Source organism: Megalops cyprinoides, chromosome 2, assembly GCF_013368585.1.
Source record: "Megalops cyprinoides isolate fMegCyp1 chromosome 2, fMegCyp1.pri, whole genome shotgun sequence".
Taxonomy (NCBI): Eukaryota; Metazoa; Chordata; class Actinopteri; order Elopiformes; family Megalopidae; genus Megalops; species Megalops cyprinoides.
In genome coordinates, this window is record NC_050584.1 from 28677236 (window position 1) to 28693813 (window position 16578).

Genomic DNA, 16578 nt, shown 5'->3' on the forward strand with positions numbered 1-16578 from the left:
CTAAGTGGCCCCCAGATGAACCCAGACTTTGGGAACTGGAGAGACAGGTCACGAGGTGTCTCCTTGCCCACTTTTCCCCACCCAAAACTGGGACTGCTATTTAACTGGCTAAGAAAGACTACTTCACCCCCAACTAAGGCGGGCTGTATTCTTGAATATTGTTTCTGTGAGGTCTATTAATTATTGTTCACTGGAGCTAGTGTGGTTCAGTTGAGATAGACTTCAATAAGGGGCTCATTGACAGTGTGCTACCTGTTAATCAAAGATATGTCCATCAAGTCCAGAGTCTGGTATCTCAACTCAGGGTAACAGACACTTGATTGGTACAGGCTTTCATTTGAACCCAGCTCTGTCACTGCTGAGTAGTAATTATAATCCTTAATAGAACTGACCCGAGCCTTCACCCAAGTCGTGAGAGTGTCAGTGGTTTGAAGAGAGTTAGGAAACCTGCTGGGGAGACAGCCATCAGTATCAGACCTGAAATGACTCAGAAAGCACAATGGCATGTATTAATTTACCCAACACATTCCTCCTGAGCCACCTTTAGGGCGAATATGGCAAGAGGCATAAAGTGTATATTACAGCAGCTGCAGAAGACAGAGTGTAAGAACAGGACAGTAAGTGAAATATCACTGGTTAAACAGCAAGCTGAAAAATAGCGCTACGACATGTACATGAACAACAGCAGCTGTTTTTCAGTAGCTATGAATTTCCATACAATAAAAGCATAAATGCTGCTGTTGTTGTGGATGTAGTGGTATCTTTGGCTTGGAGTCTGAAAAATCACACTTGGCCACAAGATTGTTGACCCCTCCCCCACCCCCCCACCCCCACTTGGACATTATGAACGGGGAAAGAAAGGAGGAGGATGGAGTGGAGGTGAGATGCCATGAACAGCTGATGCAGAATCAAAGTGGTGAGTGAGATATTCATAGTCGTGGATGGAACCGGTTTGTGTAGGCTTGGTTAATTATGTATGCATTGCCTAAAAATTCTCCCTCCAGAATCTTTGTTTGTTTGAAAATTCAGTACACATACATTGCCTATTACAGTTATATTGAAAGCAGCATTAAATTTCAGGAAATCAAAGTATACATACTAAAGAAGGACTCCATACAGAAAGAATTAATAGAAAATTTTCCCCATGTTTATGTTTGACCAAATATATGAAACTGTGTTTATTTTGGAGCAATATACCAGTTCTTATCATTAAAATACAACATTATAGGCTAACAAAAAAAAAAAAAAAAAGATTAAAAAATCCTCTTGCTTAGCATTAGACTTTTTGAGAATGATGTAAGACTCATTCTGAGCATCAAAGATTTTTGACAGATTTATGCATTAAGGTGAGTATAAGGGCATTTTCTGATTCAAGACGTCATGTTGTCAATGAAGTCATAGCAACATCAACTCCTGAGGCTGGAGGGAAAGGGAAAGAGAGACGGACACACGGACAGGCAGACACTAAACCACCGAAGTGTGCGGGTTTTTTCTTCCATGCAGGCTCTTTGGTTTCATTGATTATTTACCCTGTGCTAATGCTTTTTTAGCACGCTGTTTTTGGCAGGGAACTCTTCAGGGGGAAGTTTTTCATGCTCTTGATTTAGATGTTAAAGTGCTGTTACTGGCTGTGATAATAGTCCCTTATGGTCTCCCATCCAGTCAACGCTGGACCCCTGTCTGGGTAGCATGGGATACTTCCTTGTTCATCAATTTAAGCAAATTTGCTTATTTGTCCACCATAAGTAGAGTGTGGGGTGGTGTGTGCAGCAGTGTGGCGTAACGGTAAGGGGCAAGGCTCGTAACAGAAAGGTTGTCAGTTTAATTCTGCACTGGGGCTGCTGTACCCTTGGGCAAGGCTCTTAATCCAGAATTGCTTCTGTAAATATCCAGCGATGTAATTGGATTACATGGTCAAACAAAGCTGGCACAGATATTTCAATTAAGACAGACTGGTTGTTGAATTAATTGCTCTAAGTCTCAGAAACAAACCAAACAGCAATCTTAATTAATCAAACTGTATTATTTAATTCATTAAGGGGCAATAATGACACACAATAAGATGATATACAAATATACAAATAGATAAATGGATGACATGGTAACATGATAACATGAAAGAATTGCAGCCTATGTAAGTCATTATGGATAAGAGCTTCTGCAAAGCAACTAAATGTAAATGTAAATATTAGCGTTATTATTATTATAATTATTAGCATTACCTACCGATGGTGGCGAGTTGCTGTGTTGCCCTGTATGTATATGACCTGCATTGGGGCTGTGTCCTCACATCTGGGGGTGGTCATCTCTCTATGCTGCACCATTAAGGAGATCTTGGAAATCTAATTTCGGCCATCCTCTATGCATGCATGTGTTCAATGGCATTTTTATCCATTTTCCAAAAATGAGGGAACAACCTGTTTCCCTGGGTGCACCTACACCACACAAACAGTGACCTACACAGTAATCTTACACAGTTCTAAGTGCAGGAAGGCAAGCGTGCTCAGGGTAACTCTGGTCCCGGGCTGACATCAGATCACAGGTATTATTATGTGAATTTTTTAAAAGCATGGAGAGAAAGGGGTTCTGTGGGTTTAACTGACTCAAAGCGGTGATTATAGGAATGTGTACCTGACTCCCACGCGCGCTCCGGGTCGAGCAGCAAGAAATGTTTTCCGAATGCGGCACACATCAGTGCTGCCAGCCTATCTCTGCGTGCACTGCTCTCGTGATCACTCTCCAGAAGTCGCTTTGATGAAACGAGCCATTAGCGTTTCCTCTGCACTCAGTGAAACAGGAGGCTCAAGAACCTGAGCCGAATATTCAAAGGAATCTATTTACTAATTTATTTATTTACTGTTTCAGTTTTTTTTTTGTTAGAGATCCTGAGTGAGATCAGAGTGACGTGTCAGGCGCTGCACTTTTATCTGGCAGTGAGAGAACGTGCGTGCAGTCAGGCTTTTGGTAGGAAGGATTGCAGCTTTTGGCAGGGGGATGTTTCAGAGCATGACATCATGTTTATTGAACAGTGACATTAGTTCATAACGTATTCCAGCACCGATTTTTTTTGATCAAATTAGAGTTTCTTTGTCTTTGATATTCTAAAATGTACTTTGATCCCTGCTGCGTCATCAACCGATGATGCTCCAGGAGTCTACAGCGGCGGAGCAAGGGGGCAGGGGTGGCTTGTGTCACAACTCTCAGGTGTCCTGTGTTTTCTCAGGCACTTGGATGACATCAGTGACACCACTCCCATCCTCTGGCTGGCGCGTAGCTCGCTGTAGTGCCCTGGGTGTGAAAAACAGTGGTGGCTGGCGTGTGAGTGTATCGGAGGATTGCATTCGCTACGCCCCATGCTCTCCTGCAGGAGCACAGCGGTTGCCGTTGCGATGAGATGAAACAAGCGCAACATATCCAATTGCCAATTCCACAACAGAGCTGCATAAAGAGAAGCAGCATTAGAAAAAATGTCTCTCCAAGAACTATCTGCATGAACAAGACAGCGCATAATTGAATAGCTGCATGGTGCTATTTTACATTACAGATTTTGTAATACAGCAGGAATACAGCTGAAGACCCACAGACCTGCTTGAAACCTTAAAATGCCCAGGGGGGCGCATGGGATCGGAGCTAATCCCATGTTCTGTACCAGAGCTGATGTGCAGTCCTGGGTCACTTCCTTTCTTTATATACAGTATATGGACTGAATAGTCAGCTCAGTGTCCGCTTGTGTCTCCTGATGCATGACCTTCTGGGAGTCGGTCAGATAGGAGCGTCTGCCGCATGTCAGAAAAGTACATGTAAAATTGTCCCTGCCGTTGTAGAAGCTACAAGCGTTCTGATTTGCCGGCTTGCTATGAACATTCTTGGGTGGGCTTGGTTTAAAACAGAACAACCATAGCTAGTCTACGTTTACATTTACATTTATTCATTTGGCAGACAAATTATCCAAAGCAACAAGTGAGGTAGAGTACAACACCTAGCCTAGGAACACACACAGCACTGGAACTTCTTGTAACCAACTGGAACCTCCTAAACAGAAATTGGAAGGAATGCAGTAGCTGAATATTTGGTCTTAATAGAACATCTGTGACAATATACACAGGGTCTAGCACCAGGCCATTACCCAGAATCCATTGCTTTTAGTGCTGAGTGAAAAGAAGAGTGGCAATTGGTGCCATTTTGAATGTAATTTAAATTTGGTGTAATTTAACTGGTGATTAAAATCCCTAACCCTTATCAGACTGTGTGACCATAATGCCAGTAAACTGTATATGCTTTCAGAATTGCTTGCAAGTCAGTGTTAAAGAGGAAAGCAGATCCCAGACTGTACATATATATCTGAAAGATCATGATTGTCACTCATCTGACAAGAGTTGCGAACAATAATGTTTGCTACACAGTGCAACTACTTGATACCACATAATATTTGCTCAGTAGACATTCTTATCTAGAGCAACTATCTAACAATTTTTACCTTACCCATTCACACAGAGAGATATTTACTGAGGCATTTTCGATTAGGAACCTTGCATAAGGGCACAACTGCAGTGGTCCATCAGAGAATTGTACTAACAACCTTTGGTTTACAACTCAAGCCCTGATCCTCACCATCACGCTGCTGCTCCTCTGCTCTGTGTGTGTGTGTGTGTATGTGAATCCGGGCCTCTCTGTCATGGAAAACCGGATCCACAGTGGGCTTCTGTGGCAAAGAGTTTTTAAGGGAGAGCAGATAATTGGATGGCTTGTATGGATGCGAGATATGAACATTTGTAATCTTTATATAATATGGTTGTTTTTTGCTCCTGGGAAATGCGGCTAAGTGCTGCCTCTGATGTCCAAGCTGTGTCTCCAGACATAGGGAGTCCATTCTGCAAGTTTGAAAACTGCAGGTGTAATGTTGACTGGCCTTTCTGAGAGAGGTAGAGGGGATTAGCTATAAAAGCAAGTTTTAAAAACACACCGTGATAACGGAGTGGGTCTAAATAGTGCGCGGGTGTAATTAGTTTGTAAATTAGTTGAACGTGACTATCTTGGACTCTAAAATGATTAACATTCTTTATGCAGTGCAAACATAACCTTCTAAAAATAAATTAATACGCTGAATTCTTCTGTGTTATCTATAATTGTATTACTAATTGGTAAAATCCAAAACGGTAGAATATCATAACAAATACGATATATAAAATTATACATGTAAAACTGTAAAATCCATATTTCCACCAGAAATAGACTAAATAACAGGCTTAGTACTTAACAGCAGATGTGGGGTGTGTGTTCTGCATTGATTGAAGACTTTTTTATACTTTTTCCTCTGTTTCAGGAGGTCACAGTCCAGTAATGAGGAGCATGTGGTGTGTCTTAATGGGAGTCAGCATGAAATATCCTACCAATTAATGTATGTGAGAAAAAGGGAAAAATATGGAATGAACAAAATCTCTCATTCAGAACAGATGTTTAAAATGACATAAAGTGTGTGCATACTGTACTTGTGCATGTATGTGTGTGTGTGTGTGTGTGAGAAAGAGAGAGACAAAGGAGAGAGAGAGAGAGAGAGAGAGAGAGAGGAAGTGTGAGAGGGATCATTAGGAGAGGTATTATGTTTTTTGAGGGCTCTAGAAATCTTCTCTCTCATACAGTACTCAATGTGATGATCTGCTCTGGTAATTGTTTTCAGAACTTTCTTTTTCTCGGAGCAGGAAAAGCGCTCGGGTCATAATTATGCCCTGAAAGCACTAATGGAGCCTCACTTTGTCTATTCTAAACGTCCGAATGCATTAGCGGCAAAGTGCTAGATAGCGGCACGGTGTTTTTCCTTCGGCGCAGTTCGTGCTTCAGGATCAGAGAACCTCGAAATGAACCTCGCAAACAAGCAAGGTCAAGTTGACAAATCATCAGCATTAACACACAAACAGTATCTGGTACATCCCGCCTTTGAAAATGACAGAGTAGAAGAGACTACAGCCCGTGTCTGTTTGGAAACAGGCTCTGATAGGAGAGTATTTGAAAGGCATTAATGCCAGCTGTGTAAGAAACATGCCGAGAATGCATGTCTTTTGGATTTAATTCAGCAAGACTTGTTTCCATTTTTAATGGGTCAGAAGTTAATATCCTAGGCATTATATGATATTGTTACATTTGAATTGCCTTAAAACCATTTTCAGCTTGTTTAATTTTGTTTTTATGTTTTTATGAATGAACCATGTTGATATCGGAATGAGTTTAAACATTCCAGTTCAGTCAGGGTTGCGTTGGGGTAGTACCAGCTTTAGCCTGCACTGTGATCCCTTGGCATTAATTAAAAGATGAAAGCTAGAGTTGATGTTTAGTTGATAGAATACTCCTCTCTCCAAACATCCTGATCTTCCCCTGTGTAATGCAGACCAAAGCACTTGGCTGTTGGATGAAATGGAAGTCCTTAGACCCAGATTAATCTGAACTGTTCACCACCAAGTTCACCATCCTTAAATTCACATAATAAATCCACATTTTCTGTAAATTGATCACAAATTTACAGAAAATGTACCAAACCAATATTTACATTTATATATTATCACATATGAAACTAAAGGGTAAAACATGCTTAAATTCCCTTGCATTGGAGCATTGCACCATGTGGTTTCATTGAACCTGGACCAAAAAAAACCACTACAACACTAAGCACCGTAAGAGAGTGAGTGTGCGGGCAAGGATTTAAACAGATTCAAGTCAGGAATCTGGGAGACTGAAATAACATGAATCAAACTGTCAACAAAATAAGCATAAATACAAATCAGCATGACTTGCTGAAAGGTGGGTAGGTAGCCACTCAGTGATTTATGTGATTTTGGCAGTTAAAGCAGTTATCCGCAGCAGTTATCTGCTTTGGCCAATGGGAAGACCTGGCTGCCTGGGGGAAAGGCGATATGGTTGGCTGGAAAAGATTGATGGATGTAGTGGCTCAAACATGGATACACTGACAGGGTGATGACTTCCCCTTTGAAATATTCACTATAGTATTATCCTGAAGTGTCAAAAATCCATGAGGAGAATATGCAGATTCTATCCAGTTCCATCCAGAGCTTTAAATACTATACCTACTATACTACTTACCATTTCCTTTCCACATCAACTGTTTGTGGTATCCCTCTTCCACCTCATCCCCACCTTTCTTTTCCCTTTTCCCTTTTTCATGTCTTTTTCTAAAGTCTAACCATTTCTTTTTTATGCGGCATACCTATATCTCAGTTTGTCAGTTTGATTTAATTTAGTGTTAACAGCCAGAAGCTTTCATTCGGAAGAATAGTTTGTTCGCTTGCTGTTCAAAAAAAAAAAAAAGAAAGAAATATTTTCAAATTTCTGTTACGGTGAGAGGTGTCTGATGGGATTGGTCTTGTGTGTGAAATAACTTTTTCAGGCTCCTGGCAGAGACTCATAGACGTGGGGAGAGAGCAGATGAGAAGAGCTTGCGTACATAGACGCAGAGATAAATCTCATTTGTTGATGTTGTTGAAATACAGATTGCTTTCACAAATGGCTTTCCAGTGATGAGACACAGACTGAAGATCTAACTGCCAATGAAGTTACTCTCTTAAACAGAGGCTGCACCAAAGCCTGGTATTACAGAAATTCCCATTGCCCCATCAGAAGGCATGCGTGGGTAGTAATGGTATATTCTATATGTGTATGTATATGGATGTGGATATGTATATGTATATTAGTAATAGTATTAGTAGTAGTGATAGTAATATCTTGCATTTAATGCAATATGTAACTAGTATTTCTTGCCATGATGGTGCTGAATATCATAGTAATAAAGAATAAATGAAAACATACAATTAGTATTAATAATATAATACAGAGAAAGAGAGAGATAGAAGAGATAGAAAGAAAAACAGAAAGACAGATAGATATATAGACATATAGATATATAGATAGATTGCTATACAGGTCAGTCAGTGACTGTGGATGGTGGTGCTTTTGCATTCACAGGTGCGACTCACTGGAGCAGAGTGGTGTGTGGTAGATTGCTCTTTTTGGCTTGGATGTATAGCCATGCCAGGTTAACGGGGAAATTAACTTGACGGATATTTGAGCTGAGCCTCCGAATTCTGATTTTATTAATATCTCTGTGGTTTAGAAACCTCATTTCATCCAAGCTTATTTTCCATGTATGGCTGCTGTAATCCACAAGACTGTATTTTTTTGTTTTTAATATTATTTAAAGGAAGATGTGACCTCCTTTTCACAGACACAAAAGTTTGTTTGTTTTTCATGTGCAGAGGAAAAGAACATCTTTTATCACTGACTGTTTTTGAAGCCCAAAAGAGGTGGCAAAAAGATACACCAGAAAAAATGATGTTGTAATGGCAAAATTGGTCTTCAAACCAGAGCAACCATACAAAATAATATAGTGTTATCACAGATGCGAGGAAAATGGGAGACTAAAAAGAGTCTGAGAATAATGAAACAAAAAAATACTATTCTACATGTAATAAGGTAAAGAAAACACTTTTTGTATGATGTTTTTCAGTACAGACACATGGGGAAGCAGGTAGGTGGAACAGACCGGAACAGAAGAGAAGAGAACTAAATCTGGATGCAGAGGGCTATCTCGTGTTCCAGTGACTCTGAAGCACATGGTTGTCTCCTCATTAACACTGGTTAAAACTTCACTAAATGGTAGAAAATTGGGATGCAGAGTGCACCTCACACAGAGAGGTTTTTCCTCTCCTCACTCCCAGGGATAATCGCTGGTTGAGTTTTACAGGGTTCTCAATCATATAGCGGCTTAATGCGGAAATAATTACCCATGTTAACACCTTCACCGGTGTCACCTGCAGCATCCTGCGTGGACACGATGTCTCTCTCTCCAGCACACATGCAAAAGCGATGTTTCGCCTTTTTATTTCGTTAGTAACCGACAGGCAGCCGTGATTCAGTTTGGAGTCCACAGCGTCCACGCCGTGTGACTTTCAAAGGTCATCAGAGAATGCGTGTGAATGTACCCTGACATCACGATCGGACATCTACAGGAGATGTGCATCCTGGATCGAAGGGACAAATGACATATCTTTATGCCCAATTTGCGATAGCCCAATTGTGCTATGCTAAGCCCTGCCTTTTGTACATGCCCCTAAGCCCGCACAGGTGTGCTGAAGTGAGGCAGGTACAACCATCAAATGCACTCAGATTCAGCCAGCAGCTGTTTTTCACATTGCATTTCCCACAATGCACCACAGAGGAGCAGGCATCAGTTGGAGGATAGCTGCGTGAATGAGGACTGATGTTGCCGAGGGGGTATCGCAGATGTGCATTATACAATAAAGTAATTTAAAAAGACATCATCTATTAATATAAGTTACAGTCAATAATACTGTAAAGCAGTATTTACAGGGTGGTGGTTTTTGTGTCAAGGCTCATAGAGTTCTCAATATATGAACTTTATTCAGAATTTTTTTTTTTTTTTGGGGGGGGGGGGGCAAATTAATTAGAACATTAATTTGTTAGTTTAAAGGAACTGAAAATTTCAGCACATTTATGCTGTTCCACTTTAAGAAATTTCTTCTCACAGTATGGTGGAGAAACACTGCTAGATTCAAAACAGCAAAATGCAGTAGAATTCTGTTAAGCTCAATTTTTTTTTTTTTCAAAACTGTTCCCACCATCAGTGTAGCCCATGTTGGTGCCATTTCAGTGATTTACGCTAATAACAGGGTAGGAGTGCCTCACACACTCCCCCCAAGCATTGCATGTGTTAAGATGTGGTGAGGTGTTTGCCCTGTGCTGGTTCAAGTGACTGCCACTGATAGATATTTCCAGGAGAAGGTGATCTTATTGGTCATTTTTATGCTTCAATGGTGAGGCACTTGAATCTGAGCTTTCTATCCAACCTCCCTCCCTCCCCTCACTTTGTCCCTCTGTCTTTCACGCCCCCCCCCCCCCAATGGCCCACTAAGACATATAATAGAGTCTAGCACACGTGGATAATTGAATATAATAATAATTCATCTGTACACCCCCACACCAGCCACCCCACAACCTGCAATAACTGCCTGCATCACTTGCTCATCCAGGCAGACACTGCATGTGTTCCTTATAGTACTCCTATAGTACTGCCCCACCCCCCCACCCTGAACACAAACACACACACACACACACACACTGTGCTCCTCAACCACCACTGCCTTAATTCTCTACACCAGCAGAAGAGCACCTGCTGTCCTCGCTAATTTTATCTCAGAAAAGCAGCAGCTCTAGCCTTCCACTTCAGCACATGCAGCCCACACTCGCAGAAGGAGGCTTGAGATAGCGCTCTTCCACATAGCAGCATGGCTAACCACACCTGAGGGCACTTAGCCTACCACACCTGAGGGCTCCGCTTTTCTGGATCTTTGAAACATAAAAAACACTTCACATGAAATATTTATCTCTTGCCTTTGGTTTAAGAAATCATGTGCCTCCAAAGACAAGCTCATTCCTGCCATTCCGGTCTCAGTAGATCCACACCTGTTTCATTCAGGAGGTCCACACCTGTTTCATTCAGTAGGTCCACACCTGTCTCATATAGTAGATCCACACCTGTTTCATTCAGGAGGTCCACACCTGTCTCGTTCAGTAAGTCCACACCTGTCTCATATAGTAGATCCACACCTCTTTCATTCAGTAGATCCATACTTGTCATATACAGTACATTCACATCTGCCTTATTCAGCAGAGCCACACCTGTCTGTTTTACTTGCATAATGTGGTTCTTTCTTCTCTTCAGGTTTTTTCGACTTTGCACCCGGAATGTGAATACATTTTCCAGCTGGAAAAAGATGAGCAGCACTGCCTAAAAGAAATAGTAGGACGTGAAAACCAGACCACTCCAGGTACTGTGTGTGCTCATTTGGTTTGACACTCATCGTTTAAACTGGCTTTTTCCCCATTGGTGCAGTATATGCTCTACCATTTAATGATGATTGGATGCACTGGTTGTTATTGTCACTTAAACGTAGGTTGAAGTAAGTCTGTCACGCACAGATCTGTGATTATATATTATTATGTTATATATGTGACTATTCATAAAAGATAAGCAAAGCCATGCAATGTTGGACTGCATATTTTCAAATATTTACCAAAAGTATATTTTCAGTTTGTTTTGACTAGTACTGCTAGGTAAGCAGGATGATCATAACATTATGATGATTAATACATTTTGTTACTATTATTTTTAATGAAGTGTAGTAGTTATAACTGAAGTACAACTTCTTAAAAAATTTGAAAACATTAGCAGGTATGGTTATGGTAAGTAAATCAATTGAATAGTTTGCAATGAGTTAAACTACTACTTCTAAATATATATTTCTTGTGCTTAGATTTATTTTGTCATTTGTTGTTTTGAGCACCTGTTAAATATTAGTGTTAACAATATCCTACAATTAAACCACTACAAGAGCTGAGTGATACACAAATAAAACAGTAATATACAATAAGTGAAACTCTTACTACCTGTTACTCTCTCAGCCATTCAGTGACTATGTCAAGGGTGTTTTAAGAGAAAATCCATTTTGATTGATTTTGTGTTCACTGTGGGGGTGTGGCTGTGACATCATTATCCCCTCCTCCTAAAGGTTGCCCGGCATTATGGGATTCTGTTGTGTGCTGGCCGAGCGCTGTGGTTGGTGAGACGGTCAACGCCCCCTGTCCAGCGGTCTTTTCCCTCTTCCGGAACAACACTGGTACAGTGCCGTGCCCTTTGTTTGTAACAGTTAGTGCATGTGTGCTACATTGGCTAGCAGTGTAGCATAGTATCAAGGAGCAGGGTCCATAACCAAAAGGTTGTTGGTTCAGTTCCCTACTGGGGAACTGCTGTTGTACCCTTGGGCAAGATACTTAACCCAGAATATCCAGCTGTACAAATGGATAAAAACAGTACCTTATGTAAGTCACTCTGGATAAGAGCATCTGCCAATTGCCAATAATGTAATGTAATGGATGAGAGGTGAAAGGCTTGCTATGATTAAAACTTTAAGGACAAAGTAATGCAGCCACATGGCTTTCTTTTGGTGGCAACCACATGATGTGGAATCATGATAAACCATGATGTAAATCATACTCATGGTTTGCTTCTTGCAACTGAATACCTGACACTTATTTTATGACCTATTGCAGCATTCTGGCTTTCTTTGTCAAACACACCATCCTCTTGCCTGCTGATGAAGCAGTCCCTCCATCTTTGTCATTTCACACTCACTCTGTTCTTTTGACTAGTAAGCGGCCTCATTAAAAGATCCCGCACAAATTGCATGCTCACATAAATGAATAATTTATGAAATAGATAATCCCAGGAGATCACCTTGCTAGAGGGCACAGCAGCAGATTCCCCCTTGGGATTTGAACTTGCAGCTCTCTTCGACTCACTCACACGCTCAGATTGCTTTTAGAAAACATTTTGGATGATCTTAAAATAAAATCCAGCTGTCTAAATAGATAATCAGTTCTGCTTTATATCAGGGATGCAAACCTGTCTTGAGTCTTGGGCATGACTCATGTACTTGCTTGCCATCTCTCCCACATGCATTGCCTTGGAAATCCATGTGGGGTGACTTCCTGTTATTGCAATATTTGTTTGTTTGTGGTTTTTTAAGCCAAAAACATGCCTTAGAGTAAAATCAATGACTGTCAATAAACACTCTTGGAATTTGCTTTAACTGGTGACCTTGGGGGAGCAAAGTACATTCCGTGCTTCCACAAATCAATGGAGCTCAGCTGGAGTAGCTCAATGCTCAAGGCCTACATGGCCATCAAAAATCTACAGGGAGTGTGCCAGGCAGTGCTACAGAGTGAACAAGAATATCACCTAGCATAAGAGCATTAAGCAAAACATTCCACATAATTTTCACCAAGATCTCTCTCATGGATATTAAGGCCCATCTGTTGAGCAAGCTGGCTGATTCTGTAAGATTTCGAATATGTCCCTCTGAGGCATTTCCACACTGTCTGGGATTCTTTTCACATACACCAGTCCCTCCCTACAAACAGAGACACCAAACGAGGAGACGTGACCTCAGCATTGCCAGCTGAAATATTATTATTATTATTATTATTATTATTTTGTTGTTGCTGAATACTCTCTCCCCTTGTGTTTACTGTCTGGTGTCTCCACAGCTGATTGCCAACTGATAGCATTTTCAATTTTCATTTTTTTCATTTTCATAACAATGAGGTCTTCCAAAATTTACTTCACAAGCAGGATTTTCCACTGTTTCAATTCAAGTTGTGTTTATCTACAAAAGTAACATCTTCTAATGAAGCTTCTCTCGACTTCCACTTCATACATGAATAAAGTACACCTTCAGAAAGGGCTCCAGCTGCCTGTGATTTTTTTTTTCTAAAAGTGGTGTTTTTGTCACTGCTAGGTGATACCGCTGATTGCGGTGTTACTTCCTCTGTTCTTTAAAGCTTTTAAAGCTGACCTCGCAGTAGCCGTGATGCCTGCATTTAAAATGGAACGCAAATAGCTGGAAGTGCTGCTGAAAAAAAGGCCGATTGCAAAGCCCATTGTATTTGCCTGAGAGTCTGTGGGGCTTGAGTGCGCCTCGCAGATGGAGAGAGGCTTGATTTTCATGGATTGTGTTTGATGCCTGCCGATGTCTTTCTCAAATGATTTGGATGCAATCCCAGAAGTATTCCTCTCAACTCCATGAAAGTGAAAGAGAATGAATGCTCATTTTGCATGTGTAATTATCCTGAAAAATAAATGTTCTGTTACTCCGCTGTCCTTGTGAAAAACATATGACCTTTATTTAAAAAAAAATGGGTGATTTCACCCTACAGTCAAGGTTCAAAACTGGCTGTGTTATTACTCCACAATCATATGTCATACTCATTTGCTGGAGCTCACAGAGATGTGACCCAACACAAACCGCAGTTAGACCGCAGTGGAATCCCGTGGTGGCGGTCGTGGTGACTGCAACGTGTGTCCGCAGGTACTGTGAGTCGGAACTGCACAGAGGGGGGATGGACGAGGCCCCACCCTCCGTACTACATTGCCTGCAGCGTGGAGGACGAGATACCAGAGGTGAGCGTCACCACACAACGCTGCCCCTGGGGCTAACTGAAGCATTGTGCAATAGAAAGGCCAGATGATGCTGTAAAATTAAATTTGGATCAATTTTCTTTTTCTTCACTTTTGTCTGTCAAACTGTGTCTGTGGGATTGAAGTCAGAGTCATCATGGATGGTACAACAGCATGCTGTCACCATTGGATTATTTGCAATATTGCTATTTTGCCCATTTAATACTGTTTATATATCTTGTTGTATGTAAGGAGCTCATGTAGGAGTTTTAATAAATATAACCTATGGATTTAGTATGTGTGTGTGTGTGTGTGTGTCCACAAAGCAGTCAGTCACCTTACTCATACCACCCTTTTCAAGGACAGTAATTTCTGTAACACCTGACCAATCAATGCATTAGCACAGTTATTTAAGGAATGAAATCTCTGTGTAGCAAACTCTGTCCAAGTAGCTGAATTCCCCACAAAGCTCTTGTTTAATGGTTTCACAAAACCTTGGTCCATCCAACCAATCACAGTCCCCGAACTGTACTACTTGGCTTTCTGATCCAGACGAAGCAGAGAGATGTATTTTCAGGAGTCTCTTGAGGATGTGTTTTTCAAGCAGAATCTCAGCGCTGAAGGAAGTGCTAGTGCAACTTCCTGTCGTTGACACGTGTGTTTGGAAACCCCTCAGGAGACCTACCTGGCCACAGTGAAGAGGATTTACACAGTGGGGTACAGCACATCCCTGGTCTCACTCGTCGCTGCCGTCGCCATCTTGTTGTTTTTCAGGTAAATGTCACAGGTAGCAGTCCATCTGTTTCTCCAACTCTTCTGGGGACGCGTGTGGCTGTTAGCTGTGCTGACCAGTCACAGGCTTTGGTAAAAAGGCTAATAGAATGCTGGGATATGTACTGCACAGAGTACAAGTCATAGGAATTTATTGCAAGATTGTGTAGTTCCATTGCAAGGCTGTAAAATATACAGGCGCTCAAATAAAAGCCCAGAAATCTGTCTGAAAAAGCAAGTTATGAAGGAAAACTGAAGACTCTTAAACACTTTAGTCTTGACAGCAGGAGACTTGGAGAGGATTTGACAGAGGTTTTAACCTTTTTAAAGTGAATTAACAATCTTAAGACATTTAAAGTGAATTAACAAGCTGAAGACATTTAAAGTGAATTAACAAGCTGAAGACAGGAGGACATAGGTGGAAAGGTAAATTTCTCATTGACACTGAAAGGTGTTTTTCACCAGGATAGTTATTAACGCGTGGGCTGGCACACCAGGACAGTGAAAGTGGAGGCCTTTGTATAGTTAAAGACCAGGATTGACAGCACCAGATAATAATAATAACCAGCCCAAGTGAGCTGAATGGCCAGTTCTTCTCATTGAGCAGCTTCATGTTCTTCATGTTCCTGTAGTCTGCACTATATGAATCTCCTCAACAAAGAGATGATGAGTAATGCTGACAATGTTTTTATTCTATAACTGCAAGACAGCCTTGATAGACTGATAGCCTAATTATGCATTTAATCCTCAGCATCTTTGTCCTGGAGTTACAGCTGAGGTTCTGAAAGAAAATGGATTTGCGTGTCTCTCTCATGACACAATGGCTCAGCCCAAAAAGAGAGACAAGGAGGGTTGCTCAGCTGGCTCCAGCATCTTAAATCACAGTGCTGACGTTTCAGCTGGTGGGCTTTTAAAAGGGTGATGAAACTGTGAGGACATACATGTGTTTTATGGATTATATTAAACATTCTCAGGAGTTTTCACAGAGGCATTGGTTGTATTAGTTAAAGACGTGGGTGTGTAACCAAAGGTTTGCAGGTTCAGTTCCCAGCTGGAGAACTGCCCCTCAGCTTATTGTAGGTAACCAAAATTGCTTTGTTAATTGTCTAGCTTCACAAGCATATTTAAAAATGTAGGCTATGCAACCTTCTCCTCTATGCAAATTACTACTACTGCCACAACAAATAATAACTGTAAGAAGAATAAGAAGAGTGATGATGGTGATGATGATGATAATGATGATAATAGCACTAATACTAATACTAACAATAATAATTTGTTGTGCATTGTGCATAGGTACTGGTGGAATAGAGAACAATGGCTAGACTCGGGAAAGGGACTGTGCTCTTGCCTCTCATCCAGTCCATTATATTCAGCCAATCAGACAGCTACAGGAATGTTCACTCTGGTGGCTGTTGACAGGGAGTTTTCTTAATGGTGCAGTTGACATTAAGAAACATCCCCCTCTTCCCATTGAGAGTAAACATTGGCTCTTCTCCACACTGGCGTCAGTGACCTTCAGTCCGTGCCTCACAACCCCACCCTCATGTTCTCCGGGGGACATAAGGTCACCAAGTGATCAAATGTAAGGATGTTAGCTCATCATATTGTCTGAGGAGCGGTTTTTCACTAAAATCCCTCTTGTGGAGGATTCTGCAGAACAATTACCTTCTTGCCTCCAGCAGCACTTGGGCTGTCCTGTAGAGCTATGAAATAAAACAGATGAAATCAGATCAGAGAGACCTGCTGCAAAGGATCGATTATCC

At 41.2% G+C, this 16578-nt stretch overlaps 1 protein-coding gene across 1 annotated transcript in view; it reads left to right on the forward strand.

Annotated features, from left to right (window-relative positions):
- Window positions 1-16578, forward strand: part of ghrhrl (growth hormone releasing hormone receptor, like) — a 28344-nt gene that overhangs the window by 821 nt on the left and 10945 nt on the right. The window contains exons 2-5 of the mRNA XM_036521200.1: window positions 10748-10853; window positions 11595-11702; window positions 13953-14044; window positions 14718-14815. Of these exons, the coding sequence (XP_036377093.1) occupies window positions 10748-10853; window positions 11595-11702; window positions 13953-14044; window positions 14718-14815 (404 nt within the window). The remainder of the gene's footprint in view (window positions 1-10747; window positions 10854-11594; window positions 11703-13952; window positions 14045-14717; window positions 14816-16578) is intronic.